General features: G+C 35.1%; 1 protein-coding gene across 2 annotated transcripts; it reads right to left on the bottom strand.

The window, feature by feature from the left end:
• Window positions 1-449: 449 nt before the first annotated feature.
• On the bottom strand, window positions 450-13185 carry LOC132149147 (myosin light chain kinase, smooth muscle-like). Of its 2 annotated transcripts, none has more exons than XM_059558118.1 (17): window positions 12844-13185; window positions 9999-10148; window positions 9620-9772; window positions 9149-9346; window positions 8644-8679; window positions 6915-7042; window positions 6677-6830; window positions 5516-5824; window positions 4334-4433; window positions 3723-3926; window positions 3374-3591; window positions 2805-2928; window positions 2558-2710; window positions 2365-2485; window positions 1506-1590; window positions 1203-1325; window positions 450-1091 (listed from the first exon to the last, which is right to left on the bottom strand). In XM_059558118.1, exons 1-17 carry the CDS (start codon window positions 13037-13039, stop codon window positions 862-864), a joined length of 2682 nt encoding a protein of 893 aa, XP_059414101.1. In that variant the 5' UTR covers window positions 13040-13185; the 3' UTR covers window positions 450-861. The 2 variants fall into 2 exon arrangements, with proteins under 2 accessions (XP_059414101.1, XP_059414102.1); XM_059558119.1 differs by having other exon boundaries at window positions 9999-10144; window positions 12879-13185.
• Between the last annotated feature and the right edge of the window lie 3307 nt (window positions 13186-16492).

Raw genomic sequence — 16492 nt, 5'->3', positions numbered from 1 at the left:
TTCATAACATCATATAATTCAAATGAATAGAATGACTCTTTACAGATGAAACAAGCACATGTCCAGATTAGTGTGTAAGATAATTTACTATTATCAAATCTGCATTTTTATTGTCAAATGTGTCTGTAAAGTCTGTCTTCAAACAGCCTGTTTGGACATTAATAACAGCATGATGCTTGACATGTTGACATTTTAATGAGTGGTCTCAGTTCATTGGGAATGTATTTCGAGCAAGTTGTCACAAGTCAGATCTTTTCTGAACTCTTCTGGAACTTGGTCCTACTCATCTGTTGGTTATTTTTAATATGTGGGAATTGCACTCAAAATATAGCCAGATCTGAATATAGCTTGCAGTTGGTTGTGTGCTCATTTAAGTGGATTAAATGACTGAGGTAAGTTTGATGTTTTGAAAAGTTGGAGTTATGACATTCTTATTGAATATTATAAGAAAAAGAAATATGCAGGCATGAAATGTTTACAACAATAGTAATATATAATATAATAATGCATTTAAAAAATAGGTCAATTTTCATTTCATGCTGACTTTAATCAGTTAATTAAACATATTTAGACTCCCATTTCCCATCAGACACCAAGCCGTGTGTAAATAAATGAGAATTTAAACGTTTTGAAAAATCAAGACTGTGTTGAAAAGTCATACAGTGCTAAAAATTGCTCACAGTTAATGATATTGAACCCAAGTCCAATAATAATCTAAAAATAAGCATGAATCACAAACATAATAATAAGCTAATAGCCTCAATTCGATTTTTATTACACTTTTAACACTGAATTCACAATTGTATCGGCAATGGCTGCATCAATATATTTTAATCTGTCAGGTGTGTGTTTTTTATGCCATTATGAATTCATGTGTTTGTCTTTCTCCACTACAGTAAGAGTAGCGGAGCACAGTGCCTCCCCGAGTACATTAGTGGCTTTGCAGGAATACAGGCCGCTGTGGTGCGGAGAGACGTTCTCTAGGGTGAGAGTACAGCTGCCGTCCTCCTCATAGTCCACCTTCACACACTCCTCCTGCAGCTCCAGAAGCTCCCCGGCCTTCAGCCACACAACCTCAGGGTCAGGGTAACCTGAAACACAGAGAGAAGAAGCTGTGAAGAGAGACTGCAGCGAGAGACTGGCTCGAAAAAGGAACTATCATGTCTATGGAGAAGGTCAGTGACATCCATCTGTGTCCTAACCTGTGATGAGACAGAAGAGTTGGGCGCTGGAGCCCTGCGGGACAGTCAGGTCAGACGGAGTCTTAGTGAACTCAGGTTTACACTGAAGCTTCAGCTCCAGAGACTGCAGTGCCTGCTCTGTCTCTGTAACAACGAAGTTATTGAACTGTAAAAACATCCATCATATAAAAAATGTGTTTGACACCTTCAGTCAGACATATCACAAGCCACAGTTGTCAGATGTCACATCACAGTCTATTTTGGTGACATTCTGCAGTATACGTAGCACATTGATTTTTCTTTTATGACTGATTTCTTTCTTACCATCTACAGGGCTCAAGTTTGCGGAAGCCTCTGGTTTAGACAATATAGCCATCCTCTTCAGAGCCAGCAAAGCTTTGCCAGTTTTCTAAAAAAATAGAAAAACAAAACGATCATAAAAGAAGAGAACAGGGTGTTGTTATGTGCACAACAGTGGAGTCTGATAAATGAATGTATGACTCTTATGAGTCAGTTGTTCAAATGAATTGACTAATAAGTGAAGAACATGGTGGAGAATATAGTGACAAAATGCAATTTGGTATAGCAGACTGCTTACATAAAATGCATAGCCTATAAATATAAGTTGTCACTGTACAGTATATCTCCTAATAATACATCTTACTAAGATGTTATTTAAATGCTTAGATTAATGATCAAAGCTCTATAGTGGTAATTGCATTACATAATGAAATACAATACAATGATGATTAGGAGATAAACAAATAAACCTTCATCAAATCCTTTGATACATACATTTGTATGTACTTATTTACATACAGAAAAAACACATGGTCGACAACCTCAAGGTGGACACTTTTAGAATTAAACTAAATGGCCTTTACTTGATAATAAGAATGAACTATCAATAAGAGTGAAGAATGCATGTAGAAGATTGAGTATAATTGTTTTTTTTTTGTTTGTTTTTTTTAGTTTTGTTGATAATTTAGAGGCCTCATAAATGTATGTATTAAATCTGATACAATAGGCTTCACAGGTTAATACAGAGATCTCTCTAATCAATTTCGTGTCTTTAAGAGCATGCACATATAGATTTTAATTTGCATAGATTAATTTAATTAAGTTATTAGTATTATTATCATTATTTATATATTTTTATTTTTTTGCATCTCATGTGGATTACCTTCCACTTCTGCCTAGTCAGGAATTTCTTCATCTTGTCTTTGGAAAGGTTTTTGGTGGTGTCTACACAAGTATATGCCAACCAGGAATGAGCCAAAGCTTCTTCACATGACATCCTGCGCCTGTCAGAAAGATCAACGCAGAGTTATGAATCTGTGTGGACGGAAAATATATGAATAAGCATATGAACGGACCTGGCATCTTTGCTGAGCAGAGATTTAATGAAATCCTTTGCCAGGTCGGTGATATCTTCAAAGCTCTCTTCATCAAACTCCCACTGCGCTGCTGTCACAAGAGCCAGAGTCTCTGCGTCACTTTCACCCTGGAATGGAGATTCACCGCTCAACCTACAAACGAACAATTAGATTCAGGTAATGTAATGGCATTTTTCAGCACAAGGGGGCAGCGAGAGCTTAAGTGACCGGCAGTGTTTGAGCTCACAAGATGTAGCAGATGACCCCGATGCTCCACATGTCAGTGTTCAGACAGACCGGCTCAAAGTTGATCACCTCTGGAGCAACAAACTCCGGAGTGCCGTGCATCACCATCAGAGGTGTGTTAGGATCTAAGGTGCACAGCAAACATTCACTGTTATTTTAGTCATATTTCTATATTATTATAGTTCTGTTAACGTTTTGTAATCGCTTTAATATTAATATTTTCAGTTTTCATTTTAATTTAATTAATTTCGTTTGTTGTTTTTGCTGTTGTTTTGTGATTTTAAATATTACTATTTAGGTTTAGTTGATTTTACTTTCACTTTTAGTTTTAGTTATCTATTTCAATTAGTTAACAAGGCATAATTTGTCATTTTTTTTAAGTTTAAGCACTCAACTAGTATTTTTATTTAACTTCATTTAAATTAACTGTGTGAATATATTTAAGTGTGATAATGTTTTATATTTTATTCAAAGTTAACATTTGTATCATAATTGTTTTATTTTATTTTCATTATACACAGTTTTATCATAACATATTTTGTTATGACAATATTGTCAGTACATTCGCACCCAGCTTGCTAGCGAGTCCAAAGTCAATGATTTTGATCTGAATCCCAGTTCTGTCCACACAGACGATGTTCTCAGGTTTGAGGTCCAGGTGGATAATATTTTGCTGGTGCATGAACTGAATCCCCTCCAGAATCTGACGCACGTAGCCCACACTGGACACTTCAGTGTGCTCAAAACTCTCATCTACAATGCGCTCAAACAGCTCTCCACCAGCAACACTGCACATACAGATATGGATTCAGCGGTGTTATAATGACAGAACTATTGAACCTGTTGGCATTTCTCTAATTTCTGCATATTTTTCTAAAAACATTGCACCCGTCAAAATGCCGACATGTAAGATACTCACTATTCCATCACCATGACCATCTCATCCTTGTTATCATATGCAGCAAGACACTGGACAAGTTTTTGATGGTGTAAGAAATTCATTAGCCCTATTTCTTTCCTCGCGGCCTCTCTCTCCTTTATCCGACGTCCTTTGTAGAACTTTCCAGCACAAGCTTGGCCCGTCTCCTTATGGGTCATCCGAAACACCTGGCCGAACTTCCCTCTGGGAAAGATTCAGAATTGAACATGAAATCATGCTTACAAACCCAAAGTATGTGAAATTGAAGGAATCGTTATGTCTCAACATCCTAACTTCCCATTTATCCAGTTCTTGAGAATTAAGTGAATTTGACATTCAGCCTTAAACCAGTATTTCCACGACTCAGTTCAGGAGAAAATTCCTTTTATCACGAGTCATTTTTTTGAGAAATCGACAAAACCTTCCTCTAACCTAACCTGTCTTATTTTGCTTTTTTCTGGGAATCAGAATCAAGTATAGGGGTTGTTTTCACTTTTTGATGCAAGTATGCCTGTTGGAACATGTACTCATGCAAGTTGTGTTCTCCTTGACAGGTCCTTTGAGCAGGAGCTATGTGGCCTGCTAAATGTGTGTTTGATAAGCATACTTACACTCCAAGTTTTTCCAGGACATTGTAGTGGTCAGTAAGTTTATCCACAGTGTTGATGGTCACAGTCACATACTCCACTGGTTTCTCATCACAGGGCTCTCCTTTGAAAGACAGCATGCTTTCATTCACCGTGGGACCTCAACACCGAATTTTCTTAGACTGCATAGCCTTTGCTAATGACTTTAATGTTCTTCCTGTTTAAAATTTGGTTGCTGAATCTTGTTCCCAAAAATTGTGGGAAGAGACTAGCTTAAAATCAAGCCAATAGAGGGCTGTGTTAAGAAAATATAACACAGAGTAATTAATCGAGCATAAAAGATACATGGAAGATACACTATACATTACAGGAATAGTTCACCCAAAAATGAAAACTTGCTGAACAAGATGTAGATGAGTCTGTTTCTTCATCAGAACAGATTTGGAGAAATACAGCATTACACTTGCTCACCATTGGATCCTCTGAGGTGAATGGGTGCCGTCAGAATGACAGTTGAAACAGATGATAAAAACATCACAGTAATCCAAAAGTAATTGACATAACTCGATTCATCAGTGAACATGTTGTGAAGTGAAAAGCTGTGTGCTTATATGAAACAAATCCATCCTTAAGGCATTTTAACTTCAAACCATAATTCATAATAATGCTTCCATCAGTGACAAAACATCCCCTGTTGTCCTCTCCACTGATATATTTGTTCAGAACTATTATCTGTGCATATTTCTTTCCAGATTCGGACAAGATGACTTTTTAATTGGAGAAAGCAATCTTAGAAGTAGATGACTCGTCTTTAAGCTAGAAGCAATTGATGAGCTTAATTATTGATTTGTTTCCTACAAAGATGCAGCCTTTTGCTTCACATGACATTACTGATTGACTGGAGTCATGTGGATTACTTGTGGATTATTGTGATGTTTTTATCAGCTGTTTGGACTTTGATTCTGATGGCACCCATTCACTGCAGAGGATCCACTGATGAGCAAGTGAAGTCATGCTAAATATCTCCAAATCTTTTTTGTTGTTGTTGTTGTTGAAGAAACAAATTCATCTTCATCTCGGATGACCGGAGAGTGAATACATTATTTATTTATTTATTTATTTTTTGGGGGGTGTTTTCAAATCATTTTTTGCTATTTTTTAAGTGAATGTGTATATAATTACAGAAAAGTTTCAAAACAACCTCACCTGTGTTGTCCATCCTGATTGGCTGGGACTCTTGGCTGGGTTCGCTAACCCCCACAGCGTTACAGGCCCTGACCCGGAAGCAGTATTCTCCTTGAGGCTGGAGTCCTGAGGTCACCCTGAGCGAGGTGCTCTTGCACTGGGATGTGAGCTCTCTCCACTGGTCAGTCGCACCTGGGTTTTCACAAACCTCCACCACGTATCCAGTCACAGCACTGCCACCATCATAAGACGGCCCAGACCAGGACAAAACCAGAGAGTGAGGGGAGAGGACGTACACCACAGGACAGGAGGCAGGAGGCTGAGGCAGGTCTGGATAAAACACACAAACATACAATAACCAAATGGTTACACATATTTCATTAAAAATATATGTAATTATTCCAAAAATGTTAAATGAGTGTACGCATGCTATTTACTTATTTATTTAAGGTTTTCAACACTTATGTTTTTACAAATATGATTTTTTGAGTCATGAATATCAGGAATACTTATTATATAGGGTTACTTCACGTGACACAAAATTACTACTTTAAAGTAAAAAGTAAAACAATATATATATATTGTTACAGTCATGTGTATGCTAGCGTGGCGATCAAGCGCACGAGGAAGGTATAAATCAAAAGAGGAGTTTAATGAACATTAATAGAGATAACATAGACAATCGCGGACAGGGAGGAACTAAACAGTCGGGGTTTTAAACACAAGGAAGGTAATCAGGTGAATGGAAACAGGTGGGGATTAATCAATTAACTAAACAAGAAACAGGTCACATGACTAAAATAGGGAAACAGAAAGTACATGAATGTAACACATATATATATATATATATATATATATATATATATATATATATATATATATATATATATATATATATGTATATATAAATATTTTAAGTTACATTGGTGTAGATGCTAATATAGTTATTGTTTTGGTTCTCTTTAAAGTTATCATTCTTGGTGTGAATGGAACTTTGCTCCACATTTTTATGTTCTGAAAATAGCTAAATTAATTAAATGTAGTAATCAAAAACATGGAAATCAATAAAATGAGTTTTCATGTCATTGTTTATATAAATAGCATTTTTGAATAACTTAATAGATCTGAGCATAGAAGTGAGCATCATGACCCAAATAACAAATGAGGATTGTCTGACCTTACCAATGACATTAAGGGTCACTGTGTGTTGGGCTGAACTTTTGCGATCTCGTACAAATATCGTGTAACGTCCAGAGTCCTCAGGAACGGCTTCGGAAATTACCAGAGAACTGCTTTCATTACAGGACTCAATACGAAACCTGGAGCTTTCCACCACCTTCAGAAAAACACATCATTGTACACACAAACAGAAGGACCAACAGAATGCCACGTGTCTGGATTGTGTTGTGTTCTTATGTACCTCTTTTTTTTTACAGACCCAGCAAGAAGCTACAGGAGAGCTGCCTTTGAACACACACTTCAAATGGGCCGTCTCTCCAACATGCACCTCCAGACGATCTAATGGATCTACAAACTGCAGAGGAGGTGCTGTAAACACAAAAACACAGAATCACAAATGAGACCTCTTTAATGTCTCAGTTATTTAGTCTAGACAACGAAAAGTTTAAATGGAGAGAAAAGAGAGACTTTTGCTTCACAGATTTTAATATTAAGTTATTAGGAATTTCTCAGAATTTTACAAGATTGCATTTTTAAAGTTGTCTCATTTGTGTATATTTTTATATATCATATTATATTATATTATATTATATTATATTATATTATATTATATTATATTATATTATATTATATTATATTATATTATATTATATTATATTATATTATATTATATTATATTATATTATTCATAATGGTGAATAGAAATTCTAGAAAATAGGACATTATGAACAATTTCCTTTGTAATCATTTGTTATATAAAGTATATTTGTAGTATTTGTAATATATGCACAGTGTTTATTTTTTTTATAAATAATTGTAGTGTACATTCAAACTATTTTGGCTTTTACACAAAACATTATTCTAATAGAAAAACCAGTGTCATTTTCCCTCTCTCGTACACTACAGATATAAAAAATATTTACAATATTTACATTTACATTTTATGCATTTGGCAGATGCTTTTATCCAATGCAATTTACATAACATTTAAGATATCAATTTTTATCAGTTCTTGCCTTCCTTGGGAATTGATCCCATGACCCTGGCATTGTCAACATGCTCTGTTTAAGATTCTTGGAGGCTGTAGCATAAACTGTGTATGTAAGCAAACTGAACTGCAATTATTCAAATCAACATACTCGGCTGAACTTGGCTGGCTTGATAAAAGTCTGATCTGCTAATGACCACACGGTCTTTAAACAGACCAATTATTAATACAGACTGACCACAGATAGCAGTGTGTTTTACATGAACGATAAAAACAATGCTTAAGTGTCCAACCCAAATACAAACAGAAGAACCAAATAAAAATATAATAACATCTTAAAGTGACTTTGAGTGTTCTGAAGCTCATAATCTGAGAAATTCCTATTTTTATACCAGAGTCTGGTCAGTATGTGGGCAGATTAAACAGTTTTTCTATCTTTAAGCTATAAATACACAAACAAAGGATTTAAACGAAAACAGAATTTAATGTCAAATGTTAGGTTTTTCTAAGAAGGGGAGGTTTTTCTAAGAATATTGCTTTGGAAAACAAGGATTACAGTGTTTAAAAGGAACAAAAGCCTGCTTCCTGTTTTACTGTATACAACACTAACAGACTCTGAAGGAGCCGGACAAACAGGAAGCTAAGATCAGTGGAGTAAAACACAGACTGCTCGGAGCAAATGACTCCTTTTTGAAGAAGGTCACAGTGGTTATACGCAATTCCTGACAAAATGCATTAAAAACGTGATGTTATTAGAATATTAAGAAAAGCAGGTGTTGGTGTGGGAGGCTGTAGATCACATGGCCTTCAAGAAATGAGGAAGGATCTTCACTGAAATCCAGAAAAATGTTACAGAAATCTGCGATTCAGCTGTTAAGTTACAGTATGAAAAATAGGAAAAGAATAAGAACGAGCAAATCTTTGAGTCAAGGTGAGCAAAAGTAGAAGTGTTAGTGGAAGAGAGACATGGTGATGGTCTTACCTGGACCTGAGCTGCTCCTTCTTTTGACAAGCACCTCTGTAACACACAAATATGTGGAGAATCAGCTGTCGGTGTGGGTGTTTTTGTGTTAAAGAGCATGCAAGAGATATATACGCTTTGCCTATTATATAAGGGAGGAGTCAAGTGAACAGGTGTGTGTGTCTAAGAAAAATATTCAACAGATTAAAGAGGAAATTCTCAACATATCAAAACCATTAGTATGCCAACTGGTCAGGAAAACTTGTTTTATATGTGTATTTATTATTTTTTAGATTTTTGTACAGCGTTTATTACATAGAGCTTGTTTAATAATACATAAACCATGTATAATAATTACATGGAAGGATTTGATTTTTAATAAAACTGTATTTGTATGTGACACCACCCTAATCACAATGATATGGGAGCTTTGGAGGAACAAAAATGTTCCATGTATTAACTTACATTTCCTATAATTAAATCCATGAGATTATTTTTGTGGTTAGGGCCATTGTCTGTGACATACCTCTCTTGAGTGCTGGGGAACATGTTATAGGACTTCCTGTCTGAGGTGTCTGTGGTGACTGTGGGCCTTTAGAAACACGGATGTCATCTGGGACGTTCTGAGAGGAGTTTAAGATTCCGCTTAGCATGTCAGGAGTGTTAGGATGAGAGTGAGATGTGTCGGTAATATCACTACGGATCCCAACTATTGTTTCATAGTCTGCAATTGATCCAGTTCATTTTGTTTTGAAGAGGGACAGAGGGAGAATATGGTGTGGTTGAGAGAGAGAGAGAGAGAGAGAGAGAGAATGACATAAGACAAGGTAATTAACATTGAAAACCCTGTCAATTCACACTTCTGTATATGATGTAAACAGAAACACCTGCACTGTGCTATTAATGTAACTGCACCATATATAGACATTCATTGCTCATGTTAAATAGTTATACACTGCACACTTTAGACTGAGGTTCAATTTGCATTCAAACTTACCTCTTACACACACTGCTGCACTGCTGGATGTTTTTCCTGCTGTGTTTTCAGCCACACATGTATAAGCCCCAGCATCCTCTGGGAGACATTCCTTAACTACCAAAGTCACCACTCGTCCCACTAATGAAGATTTGCCAAACAGCACAGCCTCACCTGGAACAGTTGTGGTGCAAATAGACCAATAAATTGTTTGTTTTTTAATTGAACAATTTAAATTACAAACAGAAACCTACATATGGAAACATAACAAATGTGCATACAAACACATATTTATATATAGAGTATTTGAGTACTATATTTGAGTACATATTCTTACTCAGATTCATATGTTTCAAGCAGCAAAATCAATATAAAGAATAAAAAAGAAAAATGAACTCACCGTTATGAAGCCAGGAAATGCTGATTGGCTGGCTCCCTGTTATAGTCCCTTTCAGTGTGATGTCATTTCCTTCATCCACTATACAGTCCTCTAGGGGCTCAGTGAAATGGGGTGGATCCAGAACACTATTATGGCTGTGGTTACCCCTCACTAGCTTGCCAGAAGAAAGCAGAATGAGATTAGTTGTATGTATTTATGTTATGATATTGACGTATGATTTTCAAATTTGCTCCAGCGGCACTGGTTTTGTGTCACATCACAGTAGGGGGTGACAAGGGACTGTCTTTGTGAATAAGAGGTTAAATGATTCATTAAGCGGATTCCTTTCAGCACTGATTCATTGAGGAATGGTTCTGTGAATAAGTAATTGAATTGTTTACTCCACAGATTCGTTCAAAAACACTGATGCATTGAGGAACAATTTTTGCTTCATTTGGTAGTATTTTCATTGGCGGAAAAAGTTGTCAATATTGTGACTAAAATAAGTTCCTTGATATTACTTGTTTATTAAACTCTTGAATAAAAGTAGTATCACGTACTGTTGTACTGTTGCAGTCACAAGAGAGATATTGCTTAAATATTACAAATCAATACACTTTTCTCTGCTCTGTTCTGTTACAGCTCACATTGTTGTCAGCATGTTTTATGCATTACCAATAATCATGTTCTTATGTTTAAACTATTAGAAAAGGAATAAGATCATGTTTACTATGTATTTATTTATTTATTTAGTAAGTGAAATTAATTCATGGTTTACTTTATAAAGCTTATGCTATCTTGATGGACTGTACTTAAAAATTGTATTGTTTTAATTCGATTTTTATTGCAAAACAAGATTAAAATACTGATGATGATGATTTTTGCAATAGCAATAATACATTCATAATGACTTGTGAATCATAGACTTGTATAGTGTTTAACAATAAGTTCACACAGGAAGAAACAAGGCTCATATAAATGAAGAGAGCCGCTGAATTGTGTTTGAGTAAATTGCTGCTGTATCTTTCAACATCCTTGCTATCACAACTTCTGTCTAGAAGCACCAGAAACAGAAGCACCACATAAATGAGAAAAAAAGCATCAAAAGTAAACTGATCAACAAAAGAATAACATAACTAACATAACTGTGATCTCATCTGACACTCCTCCAACAAACCCGTTTCTGCTTAAAATACTGCTACTTAACTTTTATACGAGGCTGGGGGTGGAGCCTTGAATGATATAATTGATCTTTCATAGGTATTTGTGTTTATTAACCTTAAAATGTAACAGGCATCTTTTGTGATGCTGGATCTACAGCAGTGTCTCATGTACATGTCTGAGTAATTGATGTGGTCTTTTTAATCTCATTCAGTCTCATTCAATGCCACGTAATTTCAGTTCAGTGAACAAGTCATTCTAGTCTTAACACTGGACCAAACACTGTCGTTTTTACTGACCTGGTAGATCACATGATCTGCTGTCTTTTGACCTGGCCTAATGCAACCATGTAATTGTTTGGTCATGCAAAATTGTATTTATTTATTTTTCTGGCAACTCACTGCGTCAGAAAAATAAAATGGTGACTCTAGTTCTGAGAAGAACAAACTGAAATGTTTTAAATTTCATTCTTTGTACTTTAGCTGTCTTGTATCAGGTGATAAGATCTAAGAAATGAAAGGAAGGAACTGCAGTGTTGTAATGGTACAGTTAGAGTTGAGCACTACCATCAAACACATGTCCAACACAAACGGCTGCATAGAAAACAAAACAAAAGCCTGCTGTTCAAATTAGCAAGTTACAGGAACGGTGACCTCCTGCCTGGTCAGTAAATTGCATCCTGAGACAGATAAGATACAATGGTGTTCCAAAGTCTGAGACCACTTGAAAAATACATGTTTTTTCTCCTTTAAGCCTGAAATACACAGAAAGCTTTACGTTTAGGAAACATTTCCTGTTAAACAAAGTCAACTAATGATGAAATGATTTTTTTTAAGGTAACCTAAATGTGCTGAATGTTGCAACATTTTTAATGTGATTAAAACCCTAAAAATTAGGTTACACCAACAAAAGTTTGTATGGCTTAAATCAGTGGTCACTATAGGGGACCTTATAGCAAACTCTCAAGGGGGCTGTAGGATGACTTCAAATGATTTAAAAAATTGTTACATTAAAATAATCTACATTCTTAAAAATGTTATTGTTTTTAAAAATTCTTATTAAATATAAATTAGAAATATATATTATTGAGGTATCAATTGCAGGTTAGCAAAAAGTGATCCATTTTGTTGAAGTAAATTACTTCTTACTAATGATAATATAAATTAGAATAAAAAAAAAACCCCATCAAAATAGAAGCATTTCAACTAGTGGTGTTTTGGACCCCACTGTATATATCAGAATATCATACATACTGGACTATATAATATTTGTTGGAGGGAAGAATGCTACTAAGCAAATGTCTTTATCAGAAATCAGCCTCATAGTGAAAAACAAATCCATTGAGGGAGATAGTATGGAGTAAACAAACCACAGGGAAGTCAAACATAAGAATGTTTAGTCTGAATCTGGCTGAATGCAGTTGTGCAGTGAACTCCTCCATCACCTGATTATTATCCAAATGCAGTGAAAGTGATCATTATCTGTCATTATCTGATGTCTGCTGAATGAAAACTGATCATCAACCATGAAGACTGTTGAGAGGGCTTGTTTAAAGAACAATTCTTCTGGCAGAGAGCACACATTTAACTGCAAGTACAGATCATGTTAACCTCAACATGTTTTTAAAGACAAGAATCCAACCGACCTGCATATACAAACACAAATAGGTTCTCTCAAGTATGCAAATACTGACAGACATACTCACAAACACTTGTGTGTGGCTGGAAGAAATGTCCAGACTTGCCTGTATCGGATGTCTCTCCAGGCTTCCCCACGGCTGTGGGGATTGTGGGAATGTGTGTGGATTGGGACACTTGTCCGTTGGCTCCCTTTGACTGGGAGCTTGACAGCTGTATCCTGAAAGCAGACACATAACGTGCATTCCCATCAGCAATACTCATTTCTCCTATCGTTGCAAACCAGTTTCATAGAATCCAAGTCATTTCCCAGCTTTCTTATCAGTTGGCTTGTATTTTCCTGTGTCTCTGAGTCCTCTGTCCGGAGCTGTTCTCGGCATCTCTTCAGGTTCTGGCTCCTCCCCGTGACTGAAGCTTCATTCATTTGGTCTGCAGAACACTGTACTCTTGGTCACAAACCCCACCCGCAACTATCACACCATGTCAACACAGTCTTTTCACAGTGCTAAAAGAGAGAGAAGTGGTGATAAGAGAGTGCATGTTATATTTATTAGTGATTCTGAAAGCAAACTATGTCAGTGATGTTTATTCGAATCTTTGTGTGAAAAGGGAGAAAAAGATACACAAAAATACAGATTAGAAACCGAATCAAAGGTCAGACATTCCCCATTCCTCTTCTTACTGTAATTGCTGTCATGTTATCAGTTGAACTTTGGTTGATTATTTGTTTCCAATAAAAATTATAATAAAAAAAACACCCCAAAACAAAACAGTGCTTGATTGTTTCAAGTCTCACTGAGCGTGCAAGTTATATGATGTATACATCTGGAGATAAAAAACTGTTCAAAGGTTTGGGGTCTGTAAGATTTTTACAAATGTTTTTGACAGAAGTCTCTTATGCTCACCAATGTTGCATTTATTTGATTAATGCTTTAGTGTGTAACATATAATTAGAATTATATATCAATTGTTTTCAATTTTGAATTCTCAGGATCATAATTCAGTCTTCAGTGTCACATGATCCTTCAGAAATCATTCTAGTTTGCTGATTTTCTGCTCAAGAAACACTTTGTATTATCAATGTTAAAAACTGTTTAAAAAAAAAATATATATATTTTTTGAAAAGTTCAAAAGAATGACATCTTAGACAGTTCAAAAGAATATATTTTATTTGAAATAAAAATCTTTTGGAACATTTTAAATGCCTTTGCTATCACTTGCTATCACTTTTGTCAAATTAAGTTCATAAAAAAAACCTTTTAAACAGTAGTGTGGTTATTTGACTGATCTGGAGGTAGTTTCATTTGTAACAGTGATGGCATTTAAATATGAGTTCATACTTACAAACAGACCAGTGGTCAGTGTGTTTTTCCAAACAGGCAACTTAAGACAGATTGAACTATTGAGTCGATGTGAACTATGAGGTCAGAGAATCAAGAGATCCTAAAGAGTAAGCTCTGTATGCACACCAAACGTTGTTTAGGTGTGAAATCAGTGTGAAAATAAGAACAAAACTCACACTCATCGTTGTGTGTGTGCAGTGGTGTGTGAGATGAAAAGCTGTTTGCTCTGGACATGCCAGTCCACAGAGAAACCCAAATATCCCACTAAAGACCTTGAACATGTGAACAGACTCAGATTCATTTGATTCATCAATAAACTTTGTGTGTAACTGAGACCGAAAAATAAATGTTTGCTAAAATGACTGAAATATCTGCTTCCCAGGAGCTAGAGAAAGTTTCACAGCTTTTTTTGGTAGCAAGTGAAGTGATCCGTTAACTGTTTAAGGAGGTAGTGCACAATCAGCCCATCAGAAGTCTGTTAATGTTCTTATAGCTGGAATGTAGACAGGAAGACCCTGGTAAACAACCCATGAATAACTGGAAACAAAAAACAAAGCAGCTGACAAATAAATATTTGACTCAGAAGTCACAAATAGAGGCGCTTTCTGCCTTAAAAGTAAATGGGTAATAACGAATTAATAATAATAATAATAACTGCATTTGTTCATCCATATACTTTTAAGGCATGTTGCTGGCGTTTTCCTGAATTTTACAAAAAGAGTGAGATTTTTGTGCACTCTGGTGGAAAGAATGAGGAATGAAGTTTGAAAACATCTGACAGTTTGTTCGCTGAGAGACCTGTGACCCAATGAAAGCTCAGGTAACTCTGATATTTTTTCAGTGGAGTCATCTGCTCCCTTATTGTTATGGGCATCATTGTCTCTTGTAGCTTTTATTGACTTTTCAGGTGTATATGGGCTGAAAACCGGCTAATGTTTGGATAGCTGGGTATAGCCGCAGACTAAACAAAATAAAGATGAATAAAACAAATCTGTCAGAATCCATCCATGACCTAAGAATACAACAGTTCTGATGATGAAGGATTCTGAAGGTCATTACATTTAAGTGTAAATTAACTTAAATTTATTTTGTTTAAACTCTTTAGTATGGAAATTAAGTGATATGCTTGTATGCTGCAACCAAATTGTCTCCGGGAAATAAATAAAGATGAACTGAACTGAAGTGATTTTAAATGGTGATGTGACATGCAATCATTATATTGAAGCAGATCTGTGTAGAAATAGTCAGTGATTGATTGTGGTTTATTTCATTTATGCATGAAGTTGTATTTTCACACGTTTTCTCCGAGTCTGGGTAAAATACAAATCACTGTAATTCTCTACAGCTGCTGGCATGTGCTGAAAATGCTCCTATTGAAGTTTCTTTTATTCTTTCAAAGTTTCAACACTTCAGTGACATATTCAACTCAAAGCAATGCTGTATATTTACTTGAATGGGTTCCTGTGATAAATGGAATCCAGTACACAAAGATTTCCTGTTTGATCATTTTGATGTTGCTTTGATTTTCTTTAGATGGGGGGTTAAGACATGAAACACTTCTGGGAAATGGACATGACCTGATAAACTCGATCTAAAACTATTTCAAACAGTTTTTTGATATTTCTACAGCTCCTGTGGAGCTTTTATGGAGCTCTTATAATATTTTTAAGAGAAAATAGAGAATATTTGTACTTATTTTTTTCCCATACTAAAAGACCAATGAACTAATAAAAAAAAAAACTTATTTCAGTTTAATTCCATAAAAAACTGATTAATAGCAAATGATGAATGATGAATATGAACTTCCTAAGACATAATGACAGGTTTGCAATCTCATTTTAGTAACATTTATAATATTTATAGTTTTATTATTATTATTATTTTTAATTTTAATATTATATTTAATTTTAGTTTTTTTTTCTCTCTCTCTCTCTCTCTATCTTTTTGTAATAGTAATTTTGTTATATGTGTTTGTCATTTATTGTTATACATTTTTATATGATTTTTTAGGTTTAATATATATTTTTTTGTTTTAGTTTTTATTTATTTACTGTTATTAATTTAGTTGCCAAGACAGATTAAGTCTAATTTAAGGCAAATTTAAGTCGAAGTCTAATTTAACATTAAGTTTAAGCCTTCCATCTAACATTTAATTTAATGTCATGTTTTTGTCATTTAACAAACATTTATTTAATAGTTTTGTTTGTAGTTTTATTTAAAGATAATAACCATTTTTAGATTTGGTTCCTCTTTAAACTAAAACAGACTTCAGAGCGAGCGAGATAATAACAATGGCCAGCAGATGGCAGTGTATCTATGCTAACTCTACTGTAAGTACAGTAAGAGGGACCTTCATATCATTTTACATGTTTGC

This window comes from Carassius carassius, chromosome 9, assembly GCF_963082965.1.
Source record: "Carassius carassius chromosome 9, fCarCar2.1, whole genome shotgun sequence".
In the NCBI taxonomy this organism is placed as follows: Eukaryota; Metazoa; Chordata; class Actinopteri; order Cypriniformes; family Cyprinidae; genus Carassius; species Carassius carassius.
Note: the sequence above shows the minus strand (reverse complement) of the source record. Positions and strands in the feature narration are given on the sequence as shown.